The sequence below is a fragment of the Hippocampus bargibanti genome, linkage group LG10 (genome assembly GCF_051943395.1).
Source record: "Hippocampus bargibanti isolate YZ-2025 linkage group LG10, ASM5194339v1, whole genome shotgun sequence".
NCBI classification, from domain to species: domain Eukaryota; kingdom Metazoa; phylum Chordata; class Actinopteri; order Syngnathiformes; family Syngnathidae; genus Hippocampus; species Hippocampus bargibanti.
Window position 1 is genome coordinate 24,936,796 of NC_142743.1, and position 26,759 is coordinate 24,963,554.

At 49.7% G+C, this 26,759-nt stretch overlaps 3 protein-coding genes across 10 annotated transcripts; all 3 read left to right on the forward strand.

Annotated features, from left to right (window-relative positions):
• Positions 1–126: 126 nt before the first annotated feature.
• vap (vascular associated protein) lies at positions 127–12,708 on the forward strand. The gene is made up of 10 exons (XM_089005392.1): positions 127–942; positions 2,791–4,545; positions 4,631–4,719; positions 4,789–4,847; positions 4,916–5,079; positions 5,285–5,447; positions 6,139–6,330; positions 7,223–7,450; positions 8,128–8,287; positions 9,963–12,708. Exons 1-10 carry the CDS (start codon positions 858–860, stop codon positions 10,035–10,037), a joined length of 2,970 nt encoding a protein of 989 aa, XP_088861518.1. The 5' UTR covers positions 127–857; the 3' UTR covers positions 10,038–12,708.
• A 40-nt stretch (positions 12,709–12,748) lies between these two features.
• LOC148893119 (actin, cytoplasmic 2) lies at positions 12,749–17,690 on the forward strand. The gene is made up of 7 exons (XM_089005393.1): positions 12,749–12,848; positions 14,009–14,133; positions 14,236–14,475; positions 15,171–15,417; positions 16,527–16,718; positions 16,775–16,956; positions 17,052–17,690. Exons 2-7 carry the CDS (start codon positions 14,011–14,013, stop codon positions 17,193–17,195), a joined length of 1,128 nt encoding a protein of 375 aa, XP_088861519.1. The 5' UTR covers positions 12,749–12,848; positions 14,009–14,010; the 3' UTR covers positions 17,196–17,690.
• Positions 17,691–19,141: 1,451 nt separating this feature from the next.
• Positions 19,142–25,708, forward strand: palb2 (partner and localizer of BRCA2). Of its 8 annotated transcripts, none has more exons than XR_016116304.1 (14): positions 19,142–19,457; positions 19,593–19,685; positions 20,575–20,634; positions 20,798–21,002; positions 21,101–21,369; positions 21,466–21,901; positions 22,666–23,070; positions 23,163–23,318; positions 23,502–23,584; positions 23,664–23,813; positions 24,282–24,398; positions 24,481–24,568; positions 24,761–24,936; positions 25,324–25,463. XR_016116304.1 is itself a non-coding variant. In XM_089006890.1 (14 exons), the coding sequence occupies exons 1-14, from the start codon at positions 19,362–19,364 to the stop codon at positions 25,598–25,600; spliced, it is 2,724 nt and encodes a 907-aa protein (XP_088863016.1). In that variant the 5' UTR covers positions 19,162–19,361; the 3' UTR covers positions 25,601–25,708. The 8 variants fall into 8 exon arrangements, 7 of the variants coding, with proteins under 7 accessions (XP_088863012.1, XP_088863015.1, XP_088863013.1 ...); XM_089006890.1 differs by having other exon boundaries at positions 19,162–19,457; positions 22,553–23,070; positions 25,324–25,708; XM_089006886.1 differs by having other exon boundaries at positions 19,157–19,457; positions 22,553–23,070; positions 23,163–23,584; positions 25,324–25,708.
• The last annotated feature ends 1,051 nt before the right edge of the window (positions 25,709–26,759 follow it).

Below are 26,759 nucleotides of genomic sequence, written 5' to 3' on the forward strand. Positions count from 1 at the left end.
CCACTGCGACCAGTCCACGGCGTCACCTCCAACGGCACCGCTGAATGTTTTTTGGGCCAATGGCGTGGTGGGAGGAGCTTTTACTTATAATAATACATTTCCTTTATAAGCGCCTTTTAAAACTCTCAAGGACACTAAGGGTGAGCAGCGCTCACTCAACCCGGAAGTAATTCATATAGATAGTAAGCTAGCTCGCCAGCTCTCCATGCCTTCTGCCCGTCTCACAACGATGGTGTGCAGAGCTTTCAGCCGCTCCGCACCTAAACTCTGGAACTGGCTTCCAGCCAACATCCGCAACATTGACTCCCTTCCTATTTTCAAATCTCACCTGAAAAGTCACCTGTTTAAACTTGCTTTCATGGTCTAATTTATTCTGCTGTTTTATTAATTCTTATTTTATTCATGATTTTATTGTTTTATGTATTGTTTTTATTGTAGAGTGTCCTTGGGTGTCCAGAAAGGCGCTTGTAAATTAAAGGTATGATTATTATTCGTGTATTACTTTAAATTAAATACATTATCTTAGTAAATAATTAATCTTGTATAGCATGTATTCTTTTTGATGAACTAAATATGTACGTAACTCGTTAATAAATACATAGTCAGTCGGTGGCATGCTGCGCTACCGGACTCAACCAGCAGGGGGTGCCCCGCCCCTACGCTTTCTCTGGACGGAGCGGTGGGCGGGGCCCTCCCCTCCCTGGATGCTGTCCTTCGGTCGCCACCCTGCTTGCCATCGTCACTTTCCCACCTGGGGTGCAAGCACGTCGCACGTGGATCTGATTAAGGACAGGTTGGGCGGGTCGGGGCCAAGTTTGGGAGTTTTGGAGTAGGCGAGGCAAACCTTCCTCCCTCACATGTGGAGGTCGCGTGTCCCTTCTGGAGACCTCCTGCCCGACATGCAGCTCCACGTCAGCTTGTTGCTCGTCGTCGTCGCGGCAGGTAAGCATGCCGCCCGCCGCCGCCGCCGCCCCGCCGCCGCCTGCCCCCTCCCTCGCCCACGAAAAAAAAGTCAAATGTGTGCCAGGAATCCGCATTTGTCACCCGATCGGAGATTTGGAGTTGACGTTTGGCCACGAACACAAACGATTCCATCCGAATCAACTGGCACTTGTTTTTTTCTTAATTCAGTCAAACCTCGGATCGATCTGACACCTATTTAGAAAAAGAGCATTTATTTTCATGTGCTATTGCGGAATCGGAGCCAAAGTGAAGGCAATTTAACAGATAACCGAAAGTCACGTCCATTTGTTGTTTGTTTTTTTTCAAATTGCAAAACCAAATTTGTGTCAAGGTGGGATTTTTTTCCCCTCCAAAATAGATAGCTATTCATGGAAAGTGTCACGTGATGTCAAATAAAACCACTCATTATTATTTTTAGTTACTTGTAGTTTGGACTCATTTTAGTCAAAGTCAGCTGTATTGTCAAATATGCTAATATGCATGACATACAGCACAGATGAAATTTAAGAATACATTTCATTTTTAAGCACCTTTCAAAACTCTCAAGGTCACTTTACAGTCACAGGATCAGTTCTTCTGTGGGTGAGCAGCGGCAGCCACACGCACCAGCGTTCACTCAACCCGCAAGTAACTCAAATAGATAGAAAGTAGGCTAGCTAGCTAATACATAGCGAATAGACAGATAGCTAATAGGTAGCAAATAGCTAGCTAGGTAGCATATGAGCAAAATTGATAACAACGGCAGTTTAAGGCAAGAAAAAAAACACTACAAATGAAATACCTTGTGATACCTTGGCTTACAAACATAATTGGTTCCCAGAAAGTGTGTGTAAGGCGAAAAGTGTGTATTCCGAACATTAATTTCCCATCGGAAACCATTAAAATGAGAATAATCCATTCCCAGGTCTTATTTTATGTAGAATAAATGCGTTGTGGTAATCGCGTAGCTCAGACAGATACAAATGACAAGTGAATTTTATGTCAAGCAGCCTGTATTGGATACAAAATGGATATATTTTGCAATCAAATCTTCATATGCTTTGTCTCAGTCGTCTGAGAAACTACAACCGGATTAAATCCAGATTGTTTTGTAGTGTAAATCTATTATGTTCAACTAATGAGGCTTTTTGTTGTTGTTGTAATTTTTAACGGTGTCCAGCGTCAAAATCTGCAACCCGTTTGAATTTGATTCAAATCCTAATTTGACAAGATGTAATGTCGCGTCATCGAATGATGTGCTTTGAACATTGCTCGGGCGCCTTTGGACCAGGTTTGTCATTTTTGTTGCTTTGGGTAAAGATCGCTGCTTGCTTACTTTTCGCTGGCCGCGAACGAGCCAAAACGTTCTGGTGTCTTTGGCGTCACCTCACCTCCGGGACTTCAGGCAAAGCAGTTCGCCTTCAAAGAACGGCCAAAGCTGCCATAAAAGCACCGCTTCAAAGCCTTTTTTGGGAAACTGCTTGCTTGTTAGTCCGAGATCAGCTCCCCTACTGGTCATCCTCATCTTTGTGTTTTCACTCTGACCTCGTTTGGGGAAAATTCAATCGGTCTGGAAAGTCCTTATGGTGTGTGTGTGTGTGTGTGTGTGTGTGTGTGTGTGTGTGTGTGTGTGTGTGTGTGTGTGTGTGTGTGTGTGTGTGTGTGTGTGTGTGTGTGTGTGTGTGTGTGTGTGTGTGTGTGTGTGTGTGTGTGTGTGTGTGTGTGTATAAGCGAGAGATGAGTCAGTCTGTGTGTGTGTGTGTGTGTGTGATTCACCAGCATCTGCATGAGACTGAAGTTTGGTCGTTGATGCCCTTTTCTAACTTTCTCTGTTTCAATGTCCTCCAGTCCAGGAAGCGCCAAAGCATTCCTCAGAGGAGAACATCCCACATTCCGACGCAGACTTACACGGTCCATCTCAGGACGGATCCGACTACTCGAGTATGCAAGAACCCTATGGATGGTCTCGATCGCGGTCGAGTCCCGCCACGCCCCTGAGCGCGTCTGGGAGCCCCGATAGCAAGGTCCTCCGGCTTCCTGGGGAAGTTGGGAACAATGGAGCGGAAACATCTGCCACCCAGCTTCCGGAGACGCCGATGCTGAGCCCAAATGCTCAAACAAATTCGGGAACACGTGGGTCTCGCACCTCTGGACGCTTTTCACCGGTGACATCACCTCTGATCTTATGGGCCCCCATCGCGACACCCGCTGGTACGGCAGCAGCGGTTTATCTCAAGAATCTTCGCCGAGGGAAAGACGTTTCCAGAAAAGTCACTCCGGACACAGCTTGGGGTGTCCGTTTGGACTTCTCGAAAAGTACACAGAAAACCCCACAACTTCCAGATGCCTCCGAGGGGACGTCAAGGATGCCAAGTTCTACTCAGACCGGGGGAAATGTCAACATCGGGTCCGGAACAATCTGGAAGTCATTAAAGTTGGAGGATGGGACGGAGATGCCCAGGCTTACACACTCCACAGGCACAAAGACAAAATCCAGCAGGGCGATGACTTTAGGTAACTTGGAGGATGGGATGGAAACACCCAATGGCGCCCCTGTGGAGGTCATAACGTTGGGGGACTTCCGGACAGGAACGACAGCACCAGATCCCTTGCCCCACGTGAGCGGCGTGTTGGCGGTGGAACGGGATCCCACCTCTGAGGGCCAATTGGGAAGGCTCCGACACACGCCGCAGGTAGGGGCCCTGAACTTTGGCTTCTCTGAAATAGGGACGGGACCGCCCACCCATGCAAGGACCATTTTGTCATCCGGAGGGCTTCGGAACATCAAAGACTCAGACGACTGGATGGAAACTCCTAGGCACTCGGCCCACGTTAGCGCTGTGACCGCGTCCAAAGTGTTCCCGAGCTTCAGGGGGCTCGACGATCGGACGGGAACATCTGGACACTCGCCACGCACGTCCGCCGTTAGTGCGTCTGAAGGGTCCTTCACCTCAAGAGCCCCCCAGGCTCAGACAGACCGACCAGAACACCCGCCTCAGGTGAAGGTCTTGAGCAGCGGGGCCCCAGAGGACAGAACTGGAGGCTCGCTTCTCCTGAGCACCGCGCTGTCGTCTGATTCTGAGGATCCTATGGAAACGTCTCCGGTGGAGCTTGTGAACTCTGGGAACGTGACGACATTGCCGGAAAACGTGCCTTCCACAAGCGCCGTTTGGCTATCTGGAGGAGTTCACAACTCGTCCGTTTCTGAAGCAGAAACACTCGGACACACGTCCCACGTGGCGGTCTCAAGCCGAGGGGGGACCCAGGATGGGACGGGAACGCCTCGACCCCCTACTCCTGCGAGAACCGTCACCGCTTCTAGAAACGTTTTTGGTTTAGCGAGCTCCCAGAACATGGGCCGCGCCCTCGACGCCACACCTGCGTCCACAGCCCTTCAGAACCTCGCCGTGTCTCCTCCTGTTTCAGAAGGTCTGACCTGGGCCATTGCCGAGACCCCGGCCTCTATCGCACAACAAACGCGGACGACTGAGCTAAAAGACACTCTGGACAGCAACCCAGCGCTCGCTTCCACCCCTTTGAGTTTTGCCACGACCCAAGAACCAAAGTTTTACGTGGTGCCGGACCAGCCCGCCGCCATCACAGGTTAGCGTGTGTATCCTTGTTCCCAAGAAAACATCAGTGTGTGGTTGTAGACCGTTTGCGCATGTGTGTTGTGCTTCTTGTCCAGTGGAGTCCATTGAGCTGCTGTTGCAGATTGTCATGGAGGACTCGGGCTTCACTTCCGGTCCTGACCTAGAGGAGGACACCAGCGCCTGGGTGGGTGCAGAGGATTTCGCATTTCCCACACATACTTGCGACGTAGTTTTGACACTCCCCGCGTTGCAGGTGGAGCCTTACCTGCAGAGGGCGCCGGGGTTCAGCCGGATGTCGGCCGTGTGGGCCAGGTGAGCGGGTCCCCCGATCCCGGGACCGGCGGCGCAGCGACCAAGCCCGGTTCGTTTTGTCATTCCAGCGGCCGCGCCGTGCAGATGCTGCTGGAGTTCGACAGCGGCGGCGCTCTGGGGTGGCTGTCCGCCTCGGGAGCCGCCTCGCTCCTGCGCCAGACGGGATTGGATGGCGTCACGCCGCAGGGGCGGAGCTTCAGAGGTTCCAAGGTGCTCAATGTCACGCTGGGAGGTGAGAGCGTTGGCATCTCCCACGTCGGCTCAATGGATAAGCAATGCTGGAATTTCCAGTGTGTGTGTGTGTGTGTGTGTGTGTGTGTGTGTGTGTGTGTGTGTGTGTGTGTGTGTGTGTGTGTGTGTGTGTGTGTGTGTGTGTGTGTGTGTGTGTGTGTGTGTGTGTGTGTGTGTGTGTGTGTGTGTGTGTGTGTGAGATGCAGGGGTGCGGGAGGACATTTGCCATTGGTTGCTCGGGTGTCCGGCGGGCTTCCGTTGCCTTTCTGGGCCGAGCAACAACTACAGCTGTTCCTCCGTCTGCCATTTTGACTTCTGCCACCATCATGGCGTCTGCACACACCACACCAGAAAACTTCCCGTCTGTCGGTAGGTGCGCAAAATCACACATAAATACACACACGCATGCACATTTTAATAATAATATTAAGATCCTAATCATCATGATCATAATAATAATAATAATACATTTAATTTATAAGCGCCTTTCAAAACTCTCAAGGTCACTTTACAGTCACAGGATATTTTTTTTGTGGGTGAGCAGCGGCAGCCACACACGCCAGCGTTCACTCAACCCAGAAGTAACTCAAATAGATAGAAAGCTACCTATTAGATAGCTAATAGCTAAGACACAGTCATTCAATCTTAAGCACTAAGGTTGCAGACCCTCTTTGTTCTAGTTGAAATAGAATCAAGGCGTCCTTTTCACCAGTGGATCAGGGACGACATGGTGGTGAACATCTGCTACAAGCTAAATGTTGAAAGCAAACATGAAGCTGTAGCATCCGTTGACAAAAAGATCGCACCTCCTGTCCCACGTCAATCCGCTTCGATTCCAAGCCACGACTGTTCCACATACGAGCCCCTCAAGCCACGCATCCATCCATCCATCCAGCCGCAGACTGTCCAACAGCACCGTAGGTCCCCACAAGTAAATGAGTCCCCACCGGTCTGTGTGTAGTCGGATTGAATTCCCCAAAACGAGAACAAACCAACAAACACACACACACGCATAAAATGTCGGCTTTGAAGGCATGGCTCCCTTTTGGTGTGTGCTCAGGTGCCTGGTGGGCGAGGACTTCTGGTTCATGGGTTCGCGCTGTGACGTCCGGATGACGCGTGGCCGCCTGGTGTGCACCTGCGCGTCCATCCTGGTGTTGGCCGTGGCCTTGATCGGCTCGCTGGCCTTGGTCGCCGTCCGACGCTACCGAGCCGCTCTGATCCGGGCCAAAGTGGACCAGACACGGAGCAGGTAAGAGTTTTACTCCGCTCCTCTAGGTGGTGCTGGCCTCTAGGTGACGCCTGCCGCGAGCCTGTTCCTTTGCCATCTTTGGCTCCAAAATGGCGGCGCTCAGAGTCTATGATGGACTCGCCCGACGGCTGTGACGTTACTTTGTGTACCACTGAAAGCTTCCTAAAAATGACCGTTATGCACTCAACCATTATCAGGCAAATACTTTAGTTGACTTCAGAAAAAAAAAAAAAAACATATTTTTTTTCTCAATAAAATATTGCATTTTTTTTTCTTAAACATTATATTAAAACTTCCACTCAAGTACTGACAAAAAAGTCCTCATTTTTATCAGAAGCCTCACGAATTAACAAATACATATTTTTGATGTTGTTGTTGTCCTTGAAAGTTTTGAAAGGCGCTTAGAAATGAAATGTATTGTGGCAATGGGTAGTGTAGCCAAGTGACTTTTTTCCCTCTTTGTTGCTAACTGCTGCTTATTGTTGGTCACCCCCACACAAATGTATTCTTTTATTTTCCTTTTTTATGTATTTTAATATTTTGATCATTTGATTGATTTTCACATTTATTTTACTTGTTTTCCTTGCAGTCGTATTTATGTCTAGACATGTCATTTACTGATCAAATTTATGTTAATAATTTTCTTTTGAACCTATGTAATGCTTTCTTTTTGTTTACAGTATATCAAAAGACTACTTTTGGGTGGGTGTGGGGGGGGGGGCATACTTCTTTTTTTGGAAGTATTGGCAGACATTTTTGAAAATGGTTCCTGCATTCCCAACTGTGGCCACGTGGTGTCACACTCAAACGCCAATAGCAAACAACTCTTATTTCTGAGGGGAAACGTCCTCGTTCCTAAAAGAACAACTTGTGATCTTGTTTGTGTTTGCAGCTACCGGCGCTTCAACCATTTCGACGAGCTGTCGTCCGGCTTGTGGCCGCGCCGGGACTCCGCGGACAATCCGGCGTTGACGCGCTCCGACGAGCTGCTGCACATGAGAGCTCTGGACCGGCCCTGCTGTTACCACGACGACACCTTGTCGCTCGCCTCCGCTTCCGGCTCCGCCTCCTCTGGATGCACCGGGCGCGCCGCACGCCTCAGCACAATTTACCCCGACAGGTGCGACGCACACCGTCGATTGTAGCCAGTCAGGTGTTGCCTGAAGTCAGTAGTTGTATTATCAGACACTTTTTGTTTTCGATGAATTTCCATCAAGGTCTTGTTGCCTTCAGGGATGCTCTGAAATCACTGTTTTATCACTGTCAAAATCAGGCAATTGTTCAGTTACCTTTCCGGAACCGTTTGAAATAAGATGTATCAATCTCGCTCAAGCCTTGCCTTCGAGGACGGTTTAAAAGTATGAGTCTATGTCACGTGTTGTCTTCAGGGACAGTACAGTCCGAAAGCATGCCTTTTCTTTTCCACTCTCGATTAAGTTGCCTTCAAGGACAGTCCGGAAACCGTGATCTTTCTACTTCCAATTTCGAGCAATTCACATGTTGCCTTCGGGGACAGTCCCGAATCATCCCTTTTCTTTTCCACTTTATATCAAGTCAAGTGTTGACGTCATCCATTTTCTTTTCCACTTTCGACCAAGTCACGTGTTCCCTTCAAGGACAGTCTGAAATGGTGCCCTTTCCTTTCCAATTTCTATGAGTCAAGTGTTGCCTTCAGGGACACTCCGGAAATGATCCTCTTTGTTTGCGTTGCCTCCAGGGACAGTGTGAAAATGCCGCTTTGCTCCGTCTCAGTGGTCGCCGGCGTGTCCAAAAAGAGTGAAATTGTGCGTGTTGCAGCTCTCAGTACGGTTGGCGCGGCAGCGACGGCGATGGCGACGGCGTGCTGGACTCGGGCAAGGCCAGCGACTTGTCGGTGTGCAGCTGGCCGGTGGAGCCCGTCCACTGGACGCCCTTCCCGCTGCTGCTCCGGCTGGCGGCCCCCCGGACCCCCCAGGCCGTGAGTACTTGGACGTTCCAATGGGCAACATTTCCAATTGGAGCAACGCAATGTTTTTCAAGTCAATGCTGGAACGCAAAGACAAAAACAATTGTTAGCCATTCCGAGTTAGTTAGTCTCTCCTCCTTTGACATTTTTGGACAAATTGATTCCATTGCGGCCTGAAATATTTCCCAAAATGTTGCCACGTATGACAAAATGGCCGTATTTCCAGTCAAAGGATAAGCCAACACGTAGACACATGTTGAGAGACTTGTGATCATATCAGAAGTGGTTGAGGGGGGGTGCTAGCTGGCGAGATAGCAAACTAGAGAGATACCTAGCTAGATCACTAACTCGCTATCTAGCTAATAGATAGCTAGCTAGTGAGATGGCTAATAGATTGCAAATAGATAGCTTGTGAGATAGCTAGCAAGCTAGAGAGATTGCTAATAGATGGCAAATAGTTAGCTAGCTAGGTAGCCAATAAAATAGCCAGCTAGATAGATAGCGATTAGTTATCTATTAGCCAGACAGCTAGCTAGTTTCCTATCTGTTTGAGTTATTCCTCGTTGAGTGAACGCTGGCGCGTGTGGGTGCCACTGCTCACCCACAGAAAAACTTATCCTGTGACTGTAAAGTGACTTTGAGAGCTTTGGATTATTATTATTATTATTATTATTATTAATATTACGTCCCTCCCGTTTCATCAAAAGCGTAAAAAGCCATAGTTGTATTAAGTTCATCCTGTCTACTTGATATCTAATTTTAAACAGATTCTTATGTTGTCAGTGTCTCTGACGAAGGCAGAAGTAGACGCCGAAACATGTCAGCTATTTGAACACCGACAATACACTGTCTGCAAAATAAGAATCTGTTTAAAATTACGTAAAAAGCCAAATGAAATGTGCCGTGTCGCCCCTTTTAACTAGACCTAAATGTTTGATTTATCTAGCTATCCAGCTATCTAGATAACTGTGTAGCTAGCTACCTCGCTACCTATCTATTTGCTATCTATCTGGCTATCTATCTATCTTTTAAGCTAAATATCTTTCTATCTATTTACGTTACTTTCGGGTTGAGTGAACGCTAGCGCGTGTGACTGGCGCGTATGGCCGCCGCTGCTCACCCACAGAAAAACTGTGACTGCAAAGTGACATTGAGAGTTTTTATTATTATTATTATTATTATTATTATGATAAAGCAGGGTTTTCAACTATCCTGGTTCTCTACCAATTCGGGTTTTTTTTCATAGCTTTTTTTATACCTGCGTTTACAACTGGACCAAACTGAGCGCGCCTGAATGCAGCACTCCCCTCGGCTTCCTCATGAGTCACTTGCTGTCATTGCGACTGACGCATTTGTATTGTTGAAAAAAGTTTTTTTTTTTTTTTTTTTTTTTTTTTTGTTTTTTTACTAAGAAGCAGACATGTTCGGCTGAGATCTCAGAAAATGCTGTAAAAGAGTTAAAAAGTGCTTTCCAAAGTTGTATTGTAGACTTGGAACAGATGAGATTTCTTTACATTGATTATAATGGGAAGTACTGTTTGGGTATTGGAACGGGTTTCCGGAACGGATTATGGTCCTAAACATGCGGGCAAACTCCCAAGCGGTGCTCCTTAAGAGGCCCGAGCAACTCTCTGTCAGCGGCGCATGCTACGTTAGCTTAGCATGTTTCCATGTGTGGCCTCCTCAGGCTGGGACGTCCGGGCCACGCTCGCGCTGTGACGGCCTGGAGCCGGTGGACCAGAACCGCAGCTGGACCGCCTGACTCGCTCCGATGCTCTTCCAATACAATCACGTATTGGGCCCAAGTGTTCACAAGCGGCAATGAAACCATTCATCAAATAAATGGAACGATTTCAGCGCCATTCACAAATTGATGGGGGAATAGAAAATGTGACGTGGAGCGCCATTCCCCAATTTGTTCGTGCGCCGGCCACACCTCCGCCAATGTTTTTCCCTTCGACGAGGGGGCAGCATTTGTCTTTTGTCCATGTATGTCATCAGCTATAGAAATCAATATGTATTGCATTGTATTTTGGAAAGCTGCCCCCATTTCAAGCTCATGTAACTCCAGACCCATATCATTTAGGAATTAACTCTTTTTTTTTTTTTTCTTGGTTTCTTACGCTGCATTGAATGTATGTGAAGTCCTAAGAGTCCAGATTGTGTGGGTCTTGGAATGCGAGTGACAATGACAAAAACCCTGGCACTGGAGTGGACACATTTTGGCACGTCTGCCAGTGAATGACTCTGTCGTGGCGCCGCATGCTACTTTAGCTTAGCATCTTTCCATGTGTCGCCTCCTCAGGCTCGGGGAAAGAGGACGCCGTTTGTTGCGATGGTACCGTGGGAGCACGGACCAATCGCTGTCGAGCTGATTGATCACACTGTGCAGAGTTTGGTATCACAAGGTGGTCTGGAACCTTTTCTTCCACCGCGCGTCTGCACACTCCCATTTCAGCAGCTTCCCAAGCGCCCCCCCCCCCCCCCCCCCCCCGCCCCTTTGGCTCCGGGCTCCATGAAAGCCAGCTGGAATGCCAGACCATAAAAGCATAAAAAGATGAAAGTCCGGGCGGGCGGGCGATGGGAAACGGGCCTCCTTGTGCCGATTGGCGATTGGGAATCCCGCAAAACGATGGAGGGCAAAGTAGCAAAGAAGCTAGCTGCTAGCTGCTAGCTTGATTCCATATACGGTCTCGTAGCCGCCAACTGGGGCCGTGCGCAAAACGGGAGATTGGTCAGCTTCCGCGGGATTCTTCTTGGGTCATGTGACTCGCAGGCGAGACATTGGCGGTCACGTGACTCACTCGGGCTGACCTTTCCTTATATGGACGTCGTCCAAACGTCCTCTCAAGACACGCGGCATCATTCCCTGATTGGCTCGCTCGCCGCATTAACTTGCCCGTCGTCCGCCGCGCGCGTGTGTTTGTGGGCGTGTGTGCGTTTTCACTTAGTGTACGGACGTTGAGGTGAAGGGATGGTGAAAAAAAGAAATGAAAGTAAAAAGACGACTTCCTGTCCCCCACCCCCACGCTGGTCTGGCCAGATGTCCTTATTAGGAACACGAAGAAGAGCCACGGAGAATTCCTGCTTTGTGGTGATTGTCCGGGCACGCTTCGGGGGTTGCAACTCACACACAATTACGGGGGGGGGGTCACAAGATCAGGGATTTCCAGTTGCGTTCCCATGACGTGATGTTGTGACCCCCACCAAAAGACCATTTGGCTACTACTCTACCACCTGGGGTGCGGGGGGGGGGGGTTACTCTATCCAACCCTGGGCCAGGTGATGGCGGCCATATTGCCTGGTCGATGGCGAAAGAAGGCTGAAAAGGGGCCTGTTGGTTGGTTGGTTTTCATCCAACTGGATGGAGGAGGGGGGGGGGGGTCGTCGGGCGCTTTAGCATGAAAGCGCCCCCCCCCCCCCCCCGCCTGCCATCGCTGACTGAAATCAACTTCAAGGCGCCCTCGTCGTCAGAGCAAAGTGGAGGAGAGCTGTGATGCTGGTGGAACGAAGAACAATTCCAAGCCGCGGCCGCTCCACATGCGCATCGGCTCCTTTCCTCCCACCGCGGGCTCCTCGAGCCATGCAGACTGTCCCAACAGCAGCGACCTGTCCTACAAGCAGCGACCTGTCCCAAAAGCAGCGACCTTTCCGCTGAACAAAGCGGGGCCCAATCAAAATCAATCACTTGCCTTTGTGATGTTGGCAATCAAACAATTGAAATTCATTTGTTGACTATCAGGGACGGCCGGATGGAAATGGCCGACAAACAAAAAGATTTGGCAGTGTTCTTCAACTTTTTGCATGGCTTTTCAACTAACATTTGTATTTGTGTGCACGTTGTTCCAAGTTTTTTTCCCCCGCGACCAAAATGAGGCAAATGGGCAAAAAGATGAATACTAGCTGAACTGATATATGCAAAATGTGAAGAAAAAAAAAGACACTTTTTCACATACTTTTGCCCACGTGTTATGATCATCAAAAGAAGACACTTTCCAGGTGCGACTTCCAACCAAATAAAGTGAGCAAACTCTCAAGCAGACTCTTGGTCCCATCCATGGGTGATGAGCGCTCACATTTACATGTTGGCTGTAAACATACCACCGTGTGAACACAAGTGTCTTCTTTAATCTCACTGGGTGTGTGTGTGTGCGTGCGTGCGTGCGTGCGTGTGTGCGCGCGCGCGCGTGTGTGACTGCTATGCTGAGTGTTGAACTCGGCTGTCAGTGACCCCTGAAATGGACAAAATAACACCCAAACGTCCTTCTTGAAATTTTTCACGGAAACACAGAGAGAGAGAGATGAATGTAGATCATCAAATGGTGTCGCTTTTCCACGTGTTGAAAAGATGGTTGGCGTGTTTCTTTTTTTGTGGGTTTTGTTGGGTGACGCCCTTTGGACGGGGTCGAGCCAATCAGAGGGCGCCGTGAGGCAAGTTGTCCTTGTATGGCGAGGGGCTGCGGCACGAGCGCCTTTAAAATCGCCGCCGCCCGCCGCCCGAGCCTCACTGCCTCACTGCCTCACTGGCTCACTTTCCGCCCGTCGCTCGCGTCCTCCTCGATCGCTCACGCAGGTAAGGGCGCACCTTTCGCGGCTCATTGAAATTGCTTTCCGAGTCGCCTTTGCGGAATTTCATCGACGCCATTTGTGACTTTGCGTGTGAGTTGAAAGCGCGACGGTGTTGCCGGCTTAGCTTGTTAGCTCGTTAGCTTCCCGGCGGCGCTGACGCCGGGCTTGAAAGAGGCGACTTGGGGCTTGCTGACGGCCATTTCAATCTTCTTTCTAAAAGGGGCTCTTTAAAGTCTTTGACCGTCATCGGCCGTCGAGCCGCCGGCATCCCTTTAGGACGCCTTCGTCTCCGTAAACGGCTCGACGGATTAGCGCCAATGGAATTAGCATTATAATTAGCTGCTCCCCCGATTTGAGTCTTGTGGATCTTGTGGACGATTGGCATCGACGCTTCAAAGCCGCTTTTTAGCTTTTATTTTTCAATCGATAAGGGGACGTCACGAGATGGGATTTTAATAATAGGCATTTAACATTTCCTTTAGGAGTGCTTTGATAACTCGTAATGTATATCCCGCCGGATATACGCCGAAAATTCGGTCAATAAATGCATTTTTAATTATTTCAACAATTTTAACTAATTAGCAAGATACATTATTTGAATAATGGCGTGTTTTAACTTCCTTAATTATTTCAATCATTTGAACGAGATAAGTCAATTATTTCAATCAATGCCTTTGCCTACTGAGTTCATGACTTCAGTCACTGTAACTAAAATGATTTCAATAACTTTGCTGCTGTGAAATGTAAATTTCTCCACTGTGAGACTAATGAAGGCATATCCAATCCAATAAATACCTGCCAGTCGATTGTTGTCAGCTATTTGATAACATGCCTACATCCAAGTCATCACGATAAGTGTAACGCCTTCAAATCTTAAAGACGATTAGTGTTCAAATCTACTAAATGAGTGTGGGAATTGTACCCCTCACCCCGGTTTGAAAAAATGTCTTAAATCTTTGATGTTGCAAGGGAGCGGCCGCGTTTGCTAGTTGTGCAGCGCCACACTTTTTCCATATATGGCCTTGACCGAACCCCGTCCGGCTTTTTTTTTTGGGGGGGGGGGGGGGGTTGCAGCGGTCTAAAGCCGCGGGCCTCTGAAATGGCGCCACTTCCCGTGCCCCTCTTTGGTGCTTCACATCCTCCATTTTTGTGTATTTGATCCAGAAATGGAAGACGAAATTGCCGCCCTGGTCGTGGACAATGGATCGGGGATGTGCAAAGCCGGCTTTGCTGGGGACGACGCCCCCCGCGCCGTCTTCCCCTCCATCGTGGGACGGCCCAGGCACCAGGTCGCCCGCCACGCCCGTTTCGGCCTGATCCCGTTTTGGCCAATGGACGTTTTTGTTGGGGAAGGAGCTGATTGTAGTTGACAAAGTTTGTGTTGTCGGCAGGGCGTGATGGTGGGCATGGGCCAGAAGGACTCGTACGTGGGGGACGAGGCCCAGAGCAAGAGGGGCATCCTGACCCTCAAGTACCCCATCGAACACGGCATCGTCACCAACTGGGACGACATGGAGAAGATCTGGCACCACACCTTCTACAACGAGCTGCGCGTGGCCCCCGAGGAGCACCCCGTCCTGCTGACGGAGGCCCCCCTCAACCCCAAGGCCAACCGCGAGAAGATGACGCAGGTAGGCCGCTCTCTTTTGCTTTTTTTGCCCGGTGACCTTCCTCCTGTCCTTCCAGGTTTCTTTTGTGCGCTCGCTCGTGACTTTCCTCCTTGCAGGTGTCTCTGTGAGCTGTCTTTCCGGCTCTGCTCCGACTTCAGGTTTCAGGTGCCGCATGGCCGTCCGTCACTGCTTTGCACTCGCAACGTGGCATGTGGTGAAATGGCCTCACTTTATTAACATTTGGTCCAGCAATGACAATCGATCACGACAAAATGGTGTATTTTTGTAGGAAGGAAAATATCACCAACATTAATGTCTTTATTTTTTTTTTAATTTTCTATGCATTTATTAATGTGTATTTTTTTAACCATTTCTATTCTTGATGTAGACTTATTTTTATTATTGATATGAATTTCTATTTATTTGTATTGGTATGCATTTTTATTGTGTTTTATTTATAGTTTATCCATTTCTGTTATTTATCAATGATGCCTTTTTATTTATTTAACTGAGAGTATAAATGCTTTTGCTTATCTGCTTTCTCCTAACAAATTGCTTGGCAAAACGTGATACCTTCGCCTGCCGCCAGAGGGCAGCGGTGTTCATCCAAAGTGTATTAATTGGCATTTCCAGCAAATCTCCTGAAGGAAAATAGTGAGGCGGCACTCAAGCACTTGTTATTTATTTTTTTTCTTCTTCTTTTTTGCGCTTCTTAGATCATGTTTGAGACGTTCAACACGCCCGCCATGTACGTGGCCATCCAAGCGGTGCTGTCGCTGTACGCCTCGGGCCGCACCACCGGCATCGTGATGGACTCGGGCGACGGCGTCACCCACACGGTGCCCATCTACGAGGGTTACGCCCTGCCGCACGCCATCCTCAGGCTGGACCTGGCCGGACGCGACCTCACCGACTACCTCATGAAGATCCTCACGGAGCGCGGCTACAGCTTCACCACGACTGGTCAGTCACATGCAAATCAAGAACAAGATGGCCTTTTTTACCGCGCCTTCGCTGCCAGACAATGGCCACCAATGCGTCCTCTCCAGTGCCAGGGTTTTTGTCACTTTCAATTGCAGGACGCACATCACGCGACATAAACATTCAATGCAATGTCAGGAACTTTAGGCTCTCTTTCATCGGGGAATGTTGATTCCTAAGTTGTATGGGTCTGGATTTATGAGCTTGAAATGGGGGCGGCTGTCCAAAATACAAAGCAATATTTTTTGATATAGCGCTGGAACAAAGCGCTAACATGGACAAAAGGCAAATGCCGCCTCCTTGTGGAAGGGAAAAAAAACTGCCGGAGGTCTGAACGGCGCTTTATCGGCACCCCCATGCTAAAGAAAAACAAAACCCGAACCAATTTGGGAATAGCGCTGCACGTCACCCTTTTTGATTCCCAAATAAATTGGGCAATGGTGGCATGAGTTGAATGAAATTTGGTGTAAAATAAATGTGCCAATGAAATATGCGATACTTTTGTGGCTCAAGTTGGATTACAAAAGCAAATTAATTACCCAGAATGAAACGAATCGTGTCCAACTTTTTTTTTTTTTGCCACATAGTTCCGGTTTCCTCTCGGGGGCGCTTATTAATTTGGGGAAGGCATTAAAATCTTTCATCCCCTCCACATCTGAAACAATGCACAACAAATGAATTCACCAAGTCAAAAAGTGTTAAATGGCTCCATTTGAAATGTTGGTTGGGACTTTAGCAAGCATCCTGGCACTTGACATGCTTGATTTGCTTTCGTGGGCCCAATGCTATGATGTGACGGGTCCAGATTTGGCCCCCAGGCCTCAACTTTGACACCAATGTTGAAAGAAGACTGCGATTGATTTGCTTTCCGTGGTTGTGTGTGTGTGTGTGTGTGTGTGTGTGTGTGTGTGTGTGTGTGTGTGTGTGTGTGTGTGTGTGTGTGTGTGTGTGTGTGTGTGTGTGTGTGTGTGTGTGTGTGTGTGTGTGTGTGTGTGTGTGTGTGTGTGTGTGTGTGTGTGTGTGTGTGTGTGTGTGTGTGTGTGTGTGTGTGTGTGTGTGTGTGTGTGTGTGTGTGTGTGTGTGTGTGGCAGCTGAGCGTGAGATTGTGCGCGACATCAAGGAGAAGCTGTGCTACGTGGCTTTGGACTTTGAGCAGGAGATGGGCACGGCCGCCTCTTCGTCCTCCCTGGAGAAGAGCTACGAGCTGCCCGACGGGCAGGTGATCACCATCGGCAACGAGAGGTTCCGCTGCCCCGAGGCGCTCTTCCAACCTTCATTCCTCGGTAGGCCCTCCCCGCCACGCCGACGATATGCCGTGTAACTCGTTGCTCGTCCGCAGGCATGGAGTCGTGCGGCATCCACGAGACCACCTTCAACAGCATCATGAAGTGCGACGTGGACATCCGTAAGGACCTGTATGCCAACACGGTGCTGTCGGGGGGCACCACCATGTACCCGGGCATCGCCGATCGCATGCAGAAGGAGATCACGTCCCTGGCCCCCACCACCATGAAGATTAAGGTAATACTACTGGCGCTTACAGTTGCCGAAAAGTACCCCTCCCCCGCCCCTTCCGTCGTTCAGTCTCTGGGTCTTCCCCTCCCTCCCCCCTGTAGATCATCGCTCCCCCGGAGAGGAAGTACTCTGTTTGGATCGGCGGCTCCATCCTGGCCTCGCTGTCCACCTTCCAGCAGATGTGGATCAGCAAGCAGGAGTATGACGAGTCTGGCCCCAGCATTGTCCACAGAAAGTGTTTCTAAAGAGACTGCACCTCCCCCCCCTCCCCCAATGCGCACCCCTTCCCTGTCAAACACTGCTCCCAACCCAAAAGGGTGGCTCTCCTCAACACTATCGAGCCAGCAGCTCTTTATCCATGTGGTCGCTGAGGAGCTCCGCGGGAAGTCCAGAGCGCCACTTCCCCCTCTCCCCTCCACCAGAGGCAGTGTGAATGTGAAGAATATGATTTGATTTGTTTTGTTTAGTTTCGCCACCTTTATTTGTCTCTGAAGGTTTCCAACTTCTGCCGGGCTTTTTCTTTGAACCTCCCCAAACCTATTAGTATTATTGCTTGATGTAAATTATGTCTTTTTTTTGTACTTTCAGCCTTAAAATATTTGCTCCGGTTATTGTCAATATGCAAAAATGAGAGAGGACAAAGGGTCAGATTCTACTTTGTAAGGTCAATGTTGTACATGAGGCTTGCCAACCAAGCTTCTGGTTACATGACAACTTAATAAAAAGCACACATGTCAAGATCTCCCTTGTCAATTTGTCTGTATTATACATCCTGTTCAAATTGCTTACGTGACCAGCATTTTTGACACCTTAAGGCAAATTATACTGTAATATTTGACGAGAAACTCTCGGTACCAAATCCACCTTAAGCAAAGCACAATTGGCCTGTCTCTCCCTCCCATCCGGTCCAAAGCCTAGGTGTCATCCTTGATCATCACCAGAACCTCATCCTTTCACCACATCACCCCTGTCCTCCAAGAGCTCCACTGGCTCCCAGTCAAAGATCGGATCAACTTTAAAATTCTTCTTGATATATTTTGCGCTATCCATAATCTTGCCCCCCCCCCCACCCTCTTACCTATCTGACCTTCAAATTTCTATTCCCTCAGATCCTCTTCCTCCCTCCACCTCTGTGTGCGTCCCCTGCCCCCCGCCCGTCTCTGCATGATGGGGGACTGAGCTTTCAGCCGCTCTGCCCCCAAACTCTGGAACTCACTTCCTCCCAACATTCGTAACATGGAATCTCTTCCCACCTTCAAATCCCATATCCAAAAGCCACCCATTTAAAATTGCATTTTCTGTGTAACTCTCTCGTTTCTATTTAGAATTGTATTTTATTTCTTATAGTATCTTTGCTTGTCCGTGACTGTAAAGTCAGTCCTTGAGAGCTTTAAGGAAAGGCGCTTGAAATAAAATGGATTAGTCTGTTTAAGAGCAATTAAAAGTATAGAAATGAGCCGTTTTCAGGTGACAGCAAATGGGAAAATGGCAATGCTACCCTGATTTAAAAAAAAAAAGTGGTCAAATTCACATTCGACAAACGCCCAGTTGGCAAGTTGATTGAAAAGTGGGGTTGGCTAGATTTTACTTGCCTGAACCTCTTGCGAAAACGGTTCCCTTTCGATTAGGATAGCCTTTATTCGTCTAACAGTGGAGAAATTTACATTTCACAGCAACAAAGTTGAGGAAAGAAAGTAGAAAACTGCCATAAAGGCAGCCGCTCTCTTGGCGCCATCTTGAAGACATAGGGTTGTCCACCTCACTGGGACCACATTTGATGGATATTATCAAGTCAGAATCAACACTTTACTCTTTCAGGTCGTAATCCTTCCACAGTTTTTATAAGAAAAAAATCTGAAAACTGTGAGATCCAAATAGAAATTTGAAGGTCAGATAGGCAAGGTTATGGATAGCGCAAAATGTATCAAGAAGAATTTCTTAAACCTTTTACTGAGCGAGTTGCTTGTTCTGTAGCCACAAAGGGACATATGTCTTCTTGTACCGGTCCCAAGCCCGGATAAATACAGAGGGTTGTGTCAGGAAGGGCATCCGACGTAAAAGCAGCTTGGCCAAAACAAACATGCGGATCAAACCACTCAAGATGGAGGACACTGATTTGCTGTGGCGACCCCTGGAAGGGAAAAGCCGAAAGGAAACGAAGAAGAGACGTTTCTCTTGTTCCGCCTGGTGGCAGTGTGACGCCATTAAGCTGCTTTGTCAACCGTGAATAATTACCACCAACGCAGCGGCGGCAACGCTATTCGCAAGCGCGGCGATCGAGTTATCGAAGTTGGACTGCTTTTCCCTTCTGCCGGCCAGTAGTAGCGGGAATTTGGAATCGAATCGAGCGTCCGGTCATCGATCGTCCCCCTGTCGTGAAACAATCTCCATGGAGTCGTCGTCGTCGTCGTATGTGTCTCCATGACTGTCGGCGTTTACTGACAAGGCGAAGGTTGTTCGACGAGCTTCACTCGTCATGTAACGTTTTCCGTTTTACGGCGCGAACGGTAACAGTTTCGAGCGAAGGTGGTAACCGGCGCCGCCTAGCCTAGCCTGATGTGTAGCTTAGCTTAGCCTGGCTTCGCGGACGCCTAGCTTGCTTTGTACGGCGGAGTGTCTTCTTGACGTCTTTCTTGTGTTAGTCGCTGAGCAGAATGCAGAGCGGCGCCTTTGAGGATGGCCTGCACTGTGAGGAGGAGCTGAGGTCCACACTCTACTGCGATGACAAGGACAACGTAATCGACATTAAGTGCTTCACCTCTTCTTTTCATTAGCGTTGTTTGTTATGGAATTTTTGGCGTCTGAAGTTATCGCGAGACTTCCACAACGCTTAAATCAATTAGTAAAACAATCCCGTTGAAAAGGTAACGTGAACCTACAGGAGAGCATTAGGGCCAAGTTGAAATATACATTTTTCTTGAAATGCTGTATTATTCTGAGAAAAAAAGTTCATTGAAACTTTAATTTCAAACTTTCAAACGAGCAAATTTGCTAGATTTAAAGTCACAAAATTTCTAGATTCAAACGTTGAAAAACTTTGGGAGTTTAAGCTACATCATTGGGTCGTGCGGTGGGTTAGCATTAGCAGCCTTGTGAGACGAGATTATATATATATATATATATATATATATATATATATATATATATATATATATATATATATATATATATATGTATATGTTTCAACCTGGCCCTAATGCTCTTCTGTAGTGCACACCCACTTTCCAAGTAGTTCAAAAAAACCCAAAAATAGTCCTTTCCTCTGAGTTATTTTGCTCTGTTTTGGAACATCATGGCAGTAGTCCTCGGCACAGTTGAGCTTTTAGCCTTTCCCAAATCACTCTTTAGTTTTACGTGTCAAGAAAGGATTTGCTGAATAAAAAATACTGACTGAGTTGAAGGAATATATTTTAAGATTGTACCCGATGATGCTAAAATGTCACAAGATGACCCGGTAAGTTTTTTTTGTTGGTCAGCCACATGTCAATCAACTGTTTGACCTTTCTTAAAGCTCATTAACGTGAAACGACTGTAGAAAATGTTACATCAGAGACAAAATGGAAGCGTCGATTCCATTCATATGGGATGATGGGTCCTCTCCTTCTTCCATTTTACTCTTTGCAGCTTCGGAGGAAGTTGGCCCAGCTCCAGCGGGAATATCTCAAGACTGCCCAGAAACTGCGGGTAAAAAGTCCGCCACCGTGGCGCTGTGTGGTTTGGTTCAATTTCATTTCGTGTTATTGATTAAATTGTAATTGAAAAAGACAAATTCAATCCATTCTATTGATTAATGGTGTGTTTCTTTCTTTCTTTCTTTCTTTCTGACTTGGTCCATCTGCATCGGCAGCGCGCCGAGCAACTGGAGGCGGTGAGGAAAGACGTGAGAAATGATGTCGCCCCAAAGCGGGAGCAGCGCAGCCGCCGCCGGGATCGGGCAGGACCCGACGGCGCGTCCAAATCAACGGATGGAGCCACGATGCGCAAAAAGGAAAGGTCACCGGGCGCAGATGACGAGGCCGCGCGCGGATTCCAGAGCAAGCTCGCTGGAACAAGTGAGTTGATTTGCTTTTGATTTTGTGCACATTATCGCTCCCTGTCATTTTCTGCATTGATATTTGCCATTTTGACATCAAACGCGATGACGGGTCAGCCCCGCCCGCATCAGCCCCCTCCCATTCTAGCAGTAGCGGCACGAGCGTGTCCACATTGGAAGCGGCAGCGAATGGCGGCGGCCCGGCCGGGCCTCCCGGAGCCAATCCGAGCCTGCGCTCTCGCCGCAGCCGCGTGCGCTGGCGGGAAGGAGGAAAAAGGTCGGGTCGGGCCGGATCGGCCGACCAAAGCCAAAGTTGGGGGTCGGCGGCGCCCCCCCTGCTCCCGTCGCACCGGGATGACAAAGTCGACGGGATGGCGCCGGGCGAGGTACACGGAAGGGCGAACGACCGGCCGCAGGATGCCGACAGAGTGCCGAACGTTCGCCAAACCGACCGAGTCGTGTGCTGCTGATCTTTTTTGAAGACGGGTCTTTGCGGGGTCCAAATGACCAGAAGAGGAGGAGGAAGCGCCCGGTCGGAGGCCGGCGCGCTCACGGAGGGGCCGCTTTACCCCGCCGACCACTACGTGCGGAGCACCGGGCGCGCGGCCCTCTCGCGGAACCAACCGGAGCCGCGGGCCGTCACCCGCGGCCGGCTGACCCCGAGACCACCCCGCCGGAAGAAAATCGGGCCGCCGGGCTCGTCCGGCGGGGGCGGCCCCGGCGTCTCTCGGCCGGGGAGTGGTCGGGAGAGGCGCAGAGGAGGACGCCGGGGCAACGCGGGGGTCCGCGCGGCCTCCTCGCCGCCTTCTCCCAATTGCCGGCCGTCTACGGAAGAGGCGGCGCCGTCTTGCCGCCCTCCGCGGGCCACGCCCACGGAAGCGCCTGCGATCTGTCGCCGGATGATCAATTCCAGCCCAAGTAAGGCTTGCATTGCGCCCTCTTTAGCTTTCTGTGGCTGAGAAATCGGCAACGTGACTTTTTTGTCCTCCATATTGCGCTTGAGCTTTCATTTTGTTTCACCCCCGAGTCTTTTTTTCAAACGCAGGCAAAATGCCGCCAAAGCTGGATTTTGGAATGTCTCGCTTCTCGACAAAATTTCAAAAGTGTTTTTTTTTTAATAACCAAACCGACCGCACCTGAATGCACCGCACCGCTGGACTCCCCTCCGCTTCCTTAAACGTCACTTCCTCGTGTCGCGTCGTCTGATTGTGACCGACAGGTCTGAAATTTGTTCTGAAGAAGCAGACGTGTTTGGCTGAGATCTCCGCAAATGCTGTAAAATAGTTTTTAAAACTGGCCTTGTTTGGACTTTGAACAGATCCGTTTTTTGACATTGATTCTAATGGCAAGTGCTGTTATGATTCTGCACCAAAAGGGCTTTCAAATAGGTTTCTGGAATGGATTATGATCCAAAAGCCAGGTTTGATGCTTTGATCAATTCCAATCAAGCTTGCCATGGTGCCCCCCCCCCCCCCCACCCCCGCTTTTTATTTATTTTATTTTTATTTTTTTAGCCAAAGTCCAAATGCCATTGATGGATTTCTCCTTGAAATGTGTCCATCCTGGCAGATTGCGAGAGCTGGCGTTGTCTCCTCCTCCCCTCCCCCGATGCCCCCCCAACCCCGCCGGCGGGTCCCCGCCCGAGGTTGGCGGGTCACCTGTCGCACTTTGACCTTCATCAGGACTTCCACTTGCCCGACGAGCAATTCGCCTCCTTGAAGCTGGACAAACTCTGCCAAGCGGCCGCCGCCGATTCTGCCGCGGAGCTTTTCCCGTCGGCGCGCCGCGGGACTCCGACCGAGGCTCTCGGGCAGCCGCTCGTTGGAAAGCGCCGGAGTTCGGCCCGGCGACAGGAAGCGCTTCCCGGCCGCGATCGCCCCCCGGAGGCGGGCCGGGAGGGCGAGGGCGAATGGGGCGGCGACTCGGCGCCGCGACGGAGCCCCCCGCTCCGGCCGTCGTCGCCCGCCGTCACCGCCACCCCTTCGCTGAGCCTTCCGACCCCGCCCGTCGCGCCCCCCCGACCGTCCGGCGCCGCCGACCCGCCGCCCGACGGGCAAAGGGAGCGAGGCGCCAGCTGCACGCTCAAGGTGAGAAAGTCGATGCGGTTTTGGAAGTTGTCACGGGATGACCTTGGAAACTTGACCGGGGCCATCGGTCACGCGCACGGCCGTGCGTTCAGGCCCCGGCAGGAAGCGCTCTGGTGGACGCGTGCTGCCTGCGGGACTCGGACGGCCGCTTGTGCGTGGCGGCGGCGGCGGAGCGGACGCTTTGTTTGTGGAGTCGGCCGTCGCCGTGCGCCGCTTGGACGCCGCGGCGCACGTGGTCCTTCGCCCAGGTGAGCGCGTCCAAAGTCAAAGTCGGCGGCGGCAAAAAAGGCTCATTTTGCTTCAGACTTGAGGACGCATCGGAGGTGGCGGGCCTCGACTTGGACACCGTGCTTTGTTTTGCAATGAATTTCCCTCGGCGTCCTGGAAATTGCCGGCGCCGCTTATCCTGTCCATGTTGTCCGTCGGCGCAGCCGTTGGCGAAGGTGTTTCCCGTCCCGGGCGGCGCCGGCCTGGTGTGCGCGACTCTGGGTCGTCCGGAGGTCAAAGAAGTGAGGTACGCCGCCAGGCGCCCAACCGCCCGCCCGCCCGATGTTGTCGGGCTCCTCTTGACAGTCATTGGCGTGCCTTTTCAGGGTGCTGTCGTGCGGCGGCGGGCCTCCCGTGCCGCTCCTGGACGGCCACGTGCGGGCGGCTGTGGGCGTGGCCCAGTCCCGGGTGGCCGCCGCCTCCCATCGGCCGACGGGCTGCACCCTGGAAGCCTTCACGCTGGCAAACGACGGCAGGCAAGTTGCACTTTTTCGGCAACGGCTCGGAGACGAGCCCGTGCTCAGCGGGGCCGACAAATCCATGGCCAGCTCAACACTTTTTTTCATGGACAAACAAATTAATCAACTAATCAATGAATCAATTTGTTGGATTGTTTTATTTTATGAGTATTTTTTAAAGACAAAATTGGTTACGGCCCAGCATACGTTTGTTATGATCTAATCAGAGTATAGCAATCGACCAAAGTTATTGACTTCATGAATGAATACGTCTGTGTAAGCTCTCAGTGGTACAGGAGTGGTCCATCCATCGATGAGAAGGTTTCTTCAGCCGTCATCTGTACAAATTTTGAAGGCAAAACATCCGAAACCTTCAAAATTGTACAGATGACGGCTGAAGAAACCTTCTCATTAATGAATGAATGAAAAATCAAGCCCAAAAGGACCAATATTCTGTCTTTGTTGTCTTGTTTGTTTTCCCCGCAGCGCCTGCCGCCGCGTGCGTCTTGCCTCGCCCGATGTTTGCGTGGGGGCGCTGGCTCCCGTGGACGTCCTGCCGGACGCTTTGATCGGCGCCGACGACGCAGGCCGCCTCTTTGTGTGGTGGGCGTCGCCGCCGAACGCCTCGCTTCATTTGGCTTCACCGTTTCATTTTCTTCTCCCTTTCTTTGTGTTGTTTGTCAAGGAATTTAAAGAGTGGACACTTGCTGCGGAAAATCCAGCTGGGCGAGGGTCTATCACACACGTCCTGTTTACGAGGATTCTCCTGCCGCGTACGTCGACCATTTTGCTTGGAGGCGGCCAGTTTGTGTGGCTATTGCAGGGCCTGTTGGTTTTTTTCCACAATTTTGAGCTTATAATACTAGACAGATTGCTGATGAGGAGGATGGAAAAGAAGAAACGTGAGCAAACCTTTGAAAACGGTCACTTTTTTGATATCCTGATCCCTTTCCGTGTGTGTCCAGGGTGTGCTGTTGGTCCTCATGGAGCACCTGGTTCCGGGCTGCCTCCAGACCAAGCAAAAGGTCACCACGGATGAAGAGAAAAAAGCGGCACTTTTCTCCTTGGTTGCGGTCAACCCTCTCAGCAACAAAAGCGTGCTTGCGGCTCGTTTGGAGCCCCCCGCATCCTGGACGGCAAGGTGAATATCAACACATGGATTGGATTAGCCTTGATTAGTCTCGCGGCGGACAAATGGACATTCAATCATCATCATAATACATTTCATTTAGAAGCGTGACAGTCTAGCTAGCTACCTAGCTATCTATTTGCTATCTATTAGCGCTCTAGCTGGCTGGCTAGCTATCTCGCGAGCTATCGTTTAGCTATGTAGCTGGCTAGGTAGATTGATGTTACTTCGGGGTTGAGTGAACGCTGGCGCGTGTGGCTGCCGTTGCTCACCCGCAGAAAAAAATATCCTGTGACTGTAAAGTGTCTTTGAGAGTTTAGAAAGGCGCTTAGAAATGAAATGAATTATTGTGAGCTAAATGGGAAATTGTGCAATAAGCGTTTTTCTCGTTGACTTGAGGCTGCGTGAGGCAGACGCCAGCGACGTGGCGGCGGTGGGCGTGAATCAGAGCGGCGGCGCGTGCGTGTGGCAGCTGAGGCGGCGCTGCGAAGGCGTGACGCTGGCGGCGGCCCCCGACGGCGAGGGCTGGCAGCTGGCCCGCTGGGGGGAGGACGGCGCCACGCTGCTGACGGGCCACCGCAACGGCGACGTCACCTTGCACTTTGACCTCGCCGCCCCACCTCATTTGCAATCACGTGCGCCATCATCTGACACTGGAAAGAGACTTTTACATTGACTACGAAGTGGACATTTTTATCAGCGTGCCTTTGACTTTGGTGCTTTCGTTGGTTCAAAAACTTTTGGAATATGCATTAAAGTTTGGAATTGTGTTCAACCAGATGGATATCTTGCCTTCATTGCTTTTTCAAACCGATTTCAATAAGATGGTCAGAATGTTGCATCCTTTTCATCATTTCAATTGAATATACAGTAATCCCTCGTTTTTTCACGGTCAATGGGGACCAGGACCACCCGCGATCGACGACAAGCCAATCCACCAAGTCCAGTTATATATGGTAATGACCCACGTGATGAGACAGGGGTGTGCTGGGCGGGGCTGAGGAGATGCACAGCCAATCCACATGGCTGTAAATCATGAGCTATCGTGCTGTCATTGGCTGACGTCAGCGCTGGGAACCAATCAATCGACAGCCATGGACAAAACCTCGGAGTCATTTGGCCTTTTTTTGGATTGGATTGACCTTTATTAGTCTCGCGGTGGAGAAAATAACATTTCACAGCAGCAAAGTTATGAAAGGAAGAGCAAAGGAAAGAAAGAAGCAGAAAAGCAAAATACAGCAACTGCTGGAAAATCGTTTTTTTTTTCCCCCTGAAAAAAGAATCTGATGCACTGGAACGGCAAAGTAGCCAGGGATCGCGACCTTGGAACATATTAATTAACATTGTATTCAACTTTTCCTTGAAATTTTGTTCAGGTCACTACTTTTGGGGTTTTGTTTTCTGGAAATTATGACAATCTTGGAATATGAACCAAATAAAATGATGCTTTTGTAGATAAATAATATCGAATTTACATTTTTATGGTATGATATGCAATGAATGATATGAGGAAATTCGTAATCCTGATAACTCATTTGATTTCTAAGCGCCTTTCAAAGCTGTCAGGGGCACTTTCTCGTCACAGGAGAGGTTTGACTGCGAGTGATATTGGTCGCTAGCTTTCACTTTACCCGGAAGTCATTGAAATGTAACTTGATTAATGACTATTGAGTTAATTTGGATAGAAACTAAACATCCAGTACTGTACGTTTATGTGGCTAATACGGAAGCGAACATATACGAGTCGCTGGAACGTTATCATCCAAAACATGTACGTATTTGACATGACAATAATACGCTGCGCTTGGTTGCGGTTTTCAAATGGTCCACGAGGG

Coding starts and splice junctions, on each gene's coding strand:
- palb2 (XM_089006886.1), top strand. CDS start 19,362: ATGTGTCTCCATGACTGTCGGCGTTTACTGACAAGGCGAAGGTTGTTC. Junction 21,370..21,465: donor ACGGGATGGCGCCGGGCGAG/GTACACGGAAGG, acceptor TCTTTTTTGAAG/ACGGGTCTTTGCGGGGTCCA. Junction 23,585..23,663: donor CCGGAGGTCAAAGAAGTGAG/GTACGCCGCCAG, acceptor GTGCCTTTTCAG/GGTGCTGTCGTGCGGCGGCG.
- vap (XM_089005392.1), top strand. CDS start 858: ATGTGGAGGTCGCGTGTCCCTTCTGGAGACCTCCTGCCCGACATGCAG. Junction 6,331..7,222: donor GTGGACCAGACACGGAGCAG/GTAAGAGTTTTA, acceptor TTGTGTTTGCAG/CTACCGGCGCTTCAACCATT. Junction 8,288..9,962: donor CCCCCCGGACCCCCCAGGCC/GTGAGTACTTGG, acceptor TGGCCTCCTCAG/GCTGGGACGTCCGGGCCACG.
- LOC148893119 (XM_089005393.1), top strand. CDS start 14,011: ATGGAAGACGAAATTGCCGCCCTGGTCGTGGACAATGGATCGGGGATG. Junction 14,134..14,235: donor TGGGACGGCCCAGGCACCAG/GTCGCCCGCCAC, acceptor TGTTGTCGGCAG/GGCGTGATGGTGGGCATGGG. Junction 15,418..16,526: donor CTACAGCTTCACCACGACTG/GTCAGTCACATG, acceptor TGTGTGTGGCAG/CTGAGCGTGAGATTGTGCGC.